The 8016-nt window shown below is 40.0% G+C and overlaps 1 protein-coding gene across 10 annotated transcripts; it reads left to right on the top strand.

Annotated features, from left to right (window-relative positions):
* The first annotated feature begins 556 nt into the window (after positions 1-556).
* On the top strand, positions 557-6514 carry LOC124179649 (adenomatous polyposis coli protein-like). 10 transcript variants are annotated; one of them, XM_046564350.1, is made up of 15 exons: positions 557-695; positions 1302-1457; positions 1661-1873; positions 2285-2917; positions 3027-3171; positions 3260-3423; positions 3501-3831; positions 3941-4090; positions 4254-4400; positions 4486-4629; positions 4708-5036; positions 5225-5319; positions 5419-5545; positions 5616-5777; positions 6115-6514. In XM_046564350.1, exons 1-15 carry the CDS (start codon positions 653-655, stop codon positions 6129-6131), a joined length of 2856 nt encoding a protein of 951 aa, XP_046420306.1. In that variant the 5' UTR covers positions 557-652; the 3' UTR covers positions 6132-6514. The 10 variants fall into 10 exon arrangements, with proteins under 10 accessions (XP_046420306.1, XP_046420239.1, XP_046420257.1 ...); XM_046564283.1 differs by having other exon boundaries at positions 2081-2917; positions 3263-3423; XM_046564301.1 differs by having other exon boundaries at positions 2081-2917; positions 4729-5036.
* The last annotated feature ends 1502 nt before the right edge of the window (positions 6515-8016 follow it).

Below are 8016 nucleotides of genomic sequence, written 5' to 3'. Positions count from 1 at the left end.
CGTACAAATCAATGTGGTTTCATTTCAATAGCATAATTTTCGCACAGGCGCTGCGTGTACGTGCAGAATATCGAACCGAACTTATAATAATCTATTCAACAAGACCGGTTCAGTGTAGCGATGATTCATAGAGCGCTCAAACTACAAGCATACCATCCCAGTCCCTCAAAATGTACATGATGTAAATTATTGTCCACTTCAGAGTAGAGAATTTATGAATTCATTGAAATTGAATTATTTTATTCCGAACGTTCGATTAATCCAGTGAGACGCGCAACCAGTTTCGAGATCTTAAAATAGTCGCATGGCCTTTGCGAATTTCTTCGACACGGGTTTTCTCTTCGATAAATCCACGGGGATTTCGAAACGTGCAAGAATTCATCATTCGATTATCTTTCTCGGAGCTATTTCGCCTGGGCGACCTCTCTTGGCGCTCGTCGGTTTTTCTAAACGCGTTTCACGTTGCGCCTGGCGAACGGGTCGACGGCAATCCAACGTACACCCTAAAACATTCACCTTCTCCTTTCACCCCTAGGCTTAAGTTTATGCTTCTACCTAGCGGCTGACTCGCAAGATGTTGTCGACAGGCGATCCTTGATCGGCTGCTAGTAGCTGGTAAGGTGTAAGCTAGTTCTGAGCCGAGGAAGATGTCATGGAGCCAAAGCTCAAAGAGGATGAAGGGATCGAGGCCAGAGGCACGTAATTATTTGAAATAAATCCCGACTACACGACATGCATGAAATACTAACGAAGAGTCAGTCAAAGCCAAACTACAAGCAGAAGAGTGTTATTCGGCGGCATTACTTGCTACGTGCAAAAAGGAAACTGGCTATTCTCGATTCAGTCACGGCAGAGCTGCGGCTTCTCATTGGTTCTTGCCAATCATCCTTGTCGTATGATTGGCCGGTAACCAAGCCAGCTCTGACTGCTCGAATAAGAGAATACATCTCATCTGTCAAATAGCGTCTCGAATCTTGAATAATTTCGGGGTTGAAGAACACATAACGTGCAAACTAATCGAGGCAAAATTTAGTGTCTGATTGTATGGAGATTAATGATGTTTGGATTACTTTGAGCGATAGAATGGGTGAGAAAACGTACAGGGAAGTTTGATGCCGATGCACAGGTTCAGGTTATGTCTCTCGCTTCCACGGTTCATTCAACCTGTGGTGGAAATTTGAACTGTTTTTCAATAAATATATTGTTTTTTTGCGGGGTCATTTTTAACTGTAATTTACTGTGACTGGATTTAATATTCAACTTATCGATTACTACATGTTTGATCGTTTGTCTCCCTTCAGAGAAAATCCAGGAGCGAAAGAAGATGAATGGGAAGATGGATGAAGTATATGATTTGTTAGAAATGTTGAGGGGTATCGAAGGATGCAAGGACATAAACGCCTTTCTTCTTTCGATGAGCAGTGCCATAGATATCTGCTTGGCAATGAAGCAGTCTGGTTGGTTTGCATTTCAAGTTCCATTTAAGATTAGATTCTTATATCTTTTGTTTAGCATTCATGCTTTCTTTTCAATTCTCTTTTCCTTGTCTGCTAAAAAATGTTTCGCCAAATTATTTGAATGCATTGAACAATTCAATTAATCGGATTGAAATTTGTTGAATCATCTGTTGAATGAATTTCTATGTTTCTTTCAACTATAGGTTGCTTGCCGCTGTTGATCAAACTCATAAATGCACGCGGTCATGATACAGAAGCTAAAGAAATAACGTCCCAAGTATTTCACAACATAATACAAGCCACAGCTGACAGAAGTACAGAGCAGCCAGAAACTAGGATCTACAATCTTTTGGAACAATTGAAAGATTATTGTCAAATGCTTAGATCAATCCCTGAGACTGAGCATTCCCCACCTGGTAAGCAGCATCCTGCTAATATCGTTCCTGGCAACTCAGGGCAGTAAAAAAAAAAAACTGCTGAAGATTAAAACTTGCAACCGTCTTTGTAGATTAATTGCTTTTAAGACTCTGTTATGGTTGTATTTTAAGAGACCTTAAACGTTACTCTATACTATATTATTCGATTTTCATTGCTTCAACAAATGGATATGCTTGGTTTTACAGAAGATGTAAACGACCAGCCAGTCGATTACAGTCAAAAATATTCGGAACCAAACCCTGTAGTCCAGAATAAAATCCCCTGCAATTCAAATAATCAACCCATCGATTACAGCATGAAATACTATGAAAACAATTCATTAAATCAAGATGATGTGTCCAACGATGGTAAAGTCCAAGGCACAGTTGATTATGGTAAACGATTTTCAGAGCCGACATGTACCCTACACCAGAACAGTCCACAAAATGATGAACAGGTTCAGCCGATAAAATACTCGACAAGGTATTCAGAGAAAAACTCTATGCTACAGCCGAGTGATGTCGCCGATGAGACTGAAACTATAAGAATACCGAAAAAAGAAAATTCAGACTCAAGCTCAAAGCCGGATGTCTTTGGCGTTTATGCAGAAACAGATTTAGACCAACCGACCGACTACAGTTTGCGATATGCAGAGGATGATACAGATGAAGAGGAGAAACAGAATTCAGGATACTTTGCTGAAAATGAGCAAGCTTTTGTACCAGAAGATACGATAAAGACTTACTGCACAGAAGGAACCCCTTACGAAACACCTTTCAACTTCTCGACTGCGACATCGATGTCAGACTTGCGTGTTGATGATTCAAAGGACACGGATGTTTCCAAGAAAAACCCAATGAAAATCGTCGAAAACAATTCAAAGGATAACGAATCTACCTTCGAACCCAGTCCAGAAGAATCAAACGGTCAAATCGTCGCTAATAATGAATCCGAAAGTCGAAAAAACGTTTCTGAACGCAGCTCTGACCAAGTATCTCCAGAAAAGTCTGATAAATATTGTGAAGAAGTTGTGGATAAAGAAGGTTTGCCTTTAAAGACTGGTTTGACTAATTTTTTGCTCGACTGACCTCAAAAAATGTTTTATTATTAGTCCCGTGCATGCTTGCGCTTGATGTGAGCTTTAAATTACAGGAAAGATGGTTACATTTGGGGGAGAGGATCATTACGCCGAAGAAACGCCTCTCATGTTTTCTCGGACCAGTTCTCTTGGTTCTCTGGGTGGGTTTGAACAGCATTCTATCCACGACGATCGCAGCTCGGTTGTCAGCGATTTTAGGTAGTCAAAAGTTATGCCATAGAATTAATTCTTTTCTATTCAGCCAAAGAACGTATATTATATACATATGAATTAATTTTAATCCAAGTAGCTGGCGCACGAGCGGAATTGTTTCTCCTAGTGAGTTACCTGATTCGCCGACACAAACGGTACCACCGAGCCCTCGTCACAACAAATCCCAACCTGAATTCACCAACAGGTCTCAAGACGAAACTTCTAAATTACCTGCGCATCGTTTGTGTGAGCATAAAGGTAAAATCTATTTTCAAATTATTTTTGTTAAGAGAGCATATATGGCATCAGGCTTCTGAAAAGAAAACTCATTTCAGCGAATGGCAGATCGAACGCGACAAAGCGTAGCGTTTTTGAAGACGATATTGCAGCCTTTAAGGAGGAGTCTACTCCAATAGATTTCTCAGCTGCAACAAGTCTTAGTTCGCTGACAATTGACGACGAGCCTAAAATCGCTAATGATTCGAAGTTCAAAGAGAATAGGGAAAAATTGGGAGAAGCAATTCCAGAAGAAAGGGAAGAAACCTCACCTACACGGCTTGAACATCAAGACACAATAAAGATCGCAGAGATCGACGAAGTCAGTGAAGGAGAGGATGACGAAGGAATGCTGGATGCCTGCATAAACATCGGGATGCAAAGCATAATGTGAGTTTCATGATTTTCTTATATGTTTATTATTCTATTTATGAATTTTTCTGTTTTCTTATTGTGAATCAGTTTGCAAAATTGTATCGTTTTCATATTATGCACGTAGAAACCGTAAAGACGAGCAAAAACCGTCGGTAAATAGCGACGAGATAGCAGATATAGTTGAGACCGTGGACACAGATCAAGAAACAGATGGGGATGAAGATGACGATATGCTGGCTGCATGTATCAGCATAGGAATGCATTCCACATTCCGGTACACTTTTATTGATTAAACGGTAGATCTTGCCTTTTTGTCTTCCTTTTTTACTTTAAAATGAATCGTCGGTACTTTTTTCGCTAAAAAATGAAGTTCCATACCTTCTTTCAGAAAATATTGTAATTTCTCTATAATCTTCCAACTATCGCTCACTCTTCAGGAATCGCAAAGAAGACCAAAAAGGCTCCGAATCCTCGGACATTGCAAGTGTAGCTGAAGTGGTTGATGTGGGGGAAATCAGCGATGAACATGACGACGACGAAGGCATGCTGGCTGCCTGTATTAATATTGGAATACAAAGAGCGATGTAAGTGCCTGTTTTCACCAATCAATAAGGGCTAAATACAAAATCATTCAATTCATGTCCACTGCATGATAATCTTTCTTTCCAGTAATCGACAAGAGGACCCTAAAACAATATTAAAGCCTGAGATCGCAAACTCCGTGGAGGCTGAAGATTCTCTCAAAATCAGCGACGTAGATAGTGATGGTGAAGAAATGTTGGCCGCTTGCATAAACGTTGGGATACAAAGCATGTGAGTAACTATTTTTACTGAACAGAGTATCTCGAATTAATTTAACTGCATTTGAGGAACAATAACATTAATTCTCAGACACAAACAATCTCTAAGAAGAAGCAGTATGACGAAGCCTCCCATTCAACCGGTCAGCAATCTGACGAGGTATCAGACAAGTTCTGCACTGAATCATTTGGACGGTGGCTTAACAACGTTTCCTGGTAACCACAGACAGACTTTGAAGGGTCTTAAAGGTAGACCTGATGACACAGCGATTCCAGACAGCATTCATATATACTGCACAGAAGATACTCCTGCCAACATATCTCCGGCTGGTTCGCATTCTAATCTTTCGGTATTGTCTATGCTGAGCTCGCCCGGAATCGTGGAAAAGAGCTGCGAGCCCAGGATCATGGAGAGTAACGGTGCGTAATGTTTTGAGAAAGGAAACTTTAAATTTGGTAACTAAGCTACTTCAAAACGTGTTTTATTCCATCAATGGATGTGAATCGAAGTAAATGGTCTTATTTTTCAACTTTTACATTCTTTCGATTTTGCTGTTCCATTTACATCATTCAACTAATACCAAAAAATGTTGAAATATTGATTACAGCTGGGCGCTCGGATATTTTGGCTATCGACAGTCTGACGCTTTCCGAAGAGGACGACGTTATCGTTGCTAAGCTAATAGAGTCGGGAATGCGTAAGGTATGGACTACGAACAACAATACAAACTCGTTTCCTCGATAGAAATTGAATAATGCCGTAGACGATGAACTTCTACTATTTTATTGCGATTGGTTTTAGGTGCAGCTCAACGGCAATCCAGCCTGTGGAATCACGCTCCCTGTTTCCAGTAAAAGTGACCAAGAAAGACCGTGCCGAACTCCATCAACTTCTCCAGCCGAACCTGTTTTTATTAAACCTAAAAAAGGTGGTTTGCCCGATTGAGAAGAAATGGTAGATTGCATAGAATTTAGAACAATATTAACATCGAATATAAGATTCGCCAAATTCGAATGATACAGGGCCTCTCAGATCCCAGTCTCCGGAAGATGGGCGAAGATATGAAGCCACGACTTTCGCGACGCTTGACGTGGCAAGCCGAAACTGCAAGAGTCTAGATATTACGCCTGTTTCAACCGAATTGAAATGTTCTAAACACGGTGAGTTCACTAGAAAAATAGAAGAACAAAACCAAGCTCTTTGTCCACAATCAAATTCCACTATGAATAACAACTTTATTGTGTTCTGTGCGGTTAAGAAAAATTTTGCCTATTATTTTTATAATCTGTGATTAGTGTGGCGAATAATTCGAAAGTTTCTAAGTCATCTTCGGTTTTGCATCGATTAAAGATAATTCCCGCAATGTTTCCTTCACAGAATATATGTTACAATATGTTTATGTTTTCTTTGGTTTTATGAATCGTTTCTTGAAAGCCATAAGTTACAGTACGCCGTAGACCCGTGAATAATTTCAATCGGATTTCGCTTATGTTTCAGATTTCGATACGGAATAGAAAAAATGCTGCGACGCTATTTGGCGCTTGAGACGAGAATCTGGATGAAAACAACATATATTATATTCAACTGACGAAGATATTTGTCAACCAGTTCAATACAACATCTAGACAATACGAGATTCCAGTATTTCCTGAACTCTTCCGCAATTCACTAACGTTTTGGAATGGCCGCCCAACTATCTCATTACTTGTTTCTATTAATATCATGTCGCATTTTATTTCGTGAAACACCTGTATTCTGTAACTATTCCTATTTCTTTCATTGGCGTACTTCATGTTAAACACGTATTTTTTGTGCAATCAATAAGCGATTTGCTTTCACTTTATTTGTAGCTCCTGTATATAAAGAATTACATTGTGTGATTAAATTTCATAAATGATACCGATGGTTGTAATTGAATTTATAAACCTTGTAAGTCCTATCCGTACTTATAGAAAACTAGGTATGTAAGTGTTACGTGTCGGTAACAGTTGATATGGCAACCATCACAGCGTCATCCAACACTTGACGTAATAAACGTCAGATTGCGCGAGATTAAACGCACTGATTTTGACGGTCGATCTGAAGTGACGACCGCAGGCTCTTCAATTTACTTGGTATTTTCTTGCGGTAATCCCTTTGCATTTTTGGCGAAAATTTTCGCGATTTTGAAAAGTGCAGGAATAAATTCTTTCTGGCACTATTCCGACGTAATTTTGCGAGTGCAATCGATTGGGCGCAGTCCGAATACGCTGCGGTCAACGCATCAAAAGTTAGAGCCAAAAAACGAGAACCTGAGTTTTCGACATTTTTCAGCAGGTGCTTTTTCCTTCGTAACTTCTCTCCTGTTGATCCCACGCTCTTTTTGCTGTGTTTTCTGAGTTCCTGGTGGTCCAATTGGTCAGGTAAGGGTCATTAGAATCGAATCTGAGACCAAAAATTTTTTGGTCGAAAAATGAAAAAAAAGTAAGGCTAACCCCTTTGCATTTTTGGCGAAAATTTTCGCGATTTTGAAAAGTGCAGGAATAAATTCTTCCTGGCACTATTTCGACGTAATTTTGCGAGAGAAATCGATTGGGCGCAGTCCCAATACGCTGCGATCAACGCATCGAAAGTTAGAGCCAAAAAACGAGAACCTGAGTTTTCGACATTTTTCAGCAGGTGCTTTTTCCTTCGTAACTTCTCTCCTGTTGATCCCACGCTCTTTATGCTGTGTTTTCTGGGTTCCTGGTGGTCCAATTGGTCAGGTAAGGGTCATTAGAATCGAATCTGAGACCAAAAATTTTTTGGTCGAAAAATGAAAAAAAAGTAAGGCTAACCCCTTTGCATTTTTGGCGAAAATTTTCGCGATTTTGAAAAGTGCAGGAATAAATTCTTCCTGGCACTATTTCGACGTAATTTTGCGAGAGAAATCGATTGGGCGCAGTCTCAATACGCTGCGATCAACGCATCGAAAGTGAGAGCCAAAAAACGAGAACCTGAGTTTTCGACATTTTTCAGCAGGTGCTTTTTCCTTCGTAACTTCTCTCCTGTTGATCCCACGCTCTTTTTGCTGTGTTTTCTGAGTTCCTGGTGGTCCAATTGGTCAGGTAAGGGTCATTAGAATCGAATCTGAGACCAAAAATTTTTTGGTCGAAAAATGAAAAAAAAGTAAGGCTAACCCCTTTGCATTTTTGGCGAAAATTTTCGCGATTTTGAAAAGTGCAGGAATATATTCTTCCTGGCACTATTTCGACGTAATTTTGCGAGAGAAATCGATTGGGCGCAGTCCCAATACGCTGCGATCAACGCATCGAAAGTTAGAGCCAAAAAACGAGAACCTGAGTTTTCGACATTTTTCAGCAGGTGCTTTTTCCTTCGTAACTTCTCTCCTGTTGATCCCACGCTCTTTATGCTGTGTTT

Source organism: Neodiprion fabricii, chromosome 1 (assembly GCF_021155785.1).
Source record: "Neodiprion fabricii isolate iyNeoFabr1 chromosome 1, iyNeoFabr1.1, whole genome shotgun sequence".
NCBI lineage: Eukaryota > Metazoa > Arthropoda > Insecta > Hymenoptera > Diprionidae > Neodiprion > Neodiprion fabricii.
Note: the sequence above shows the minus strand (reverse complement) of the source record. Positions and strands in the feature narration are given on the sequence as shown.

Coding starts and splice junctions, on each gene's coding strand:
- LOC124179649 (XM_046564263.1), top strand. CDS start 653: ATGGAGCCAAAGCTCAAAGAGGATGAAGGGATCGAGGCCAGAG. Junction 3,172..3,259: donor TCGGTTGTCAGCGATTTTAG/GTAGTCAAAAGT, acceptor TTTTAATCCAAG/TAGCTGGCGCACGAGCGGAA. Junction 4,401..4,485: donor ATTGGAATACAAAGAGCGAT/GTAAGTGCCTGT, acceptor CTTTCTTTCCAG/TAATCGACAAGAGGACCCTA.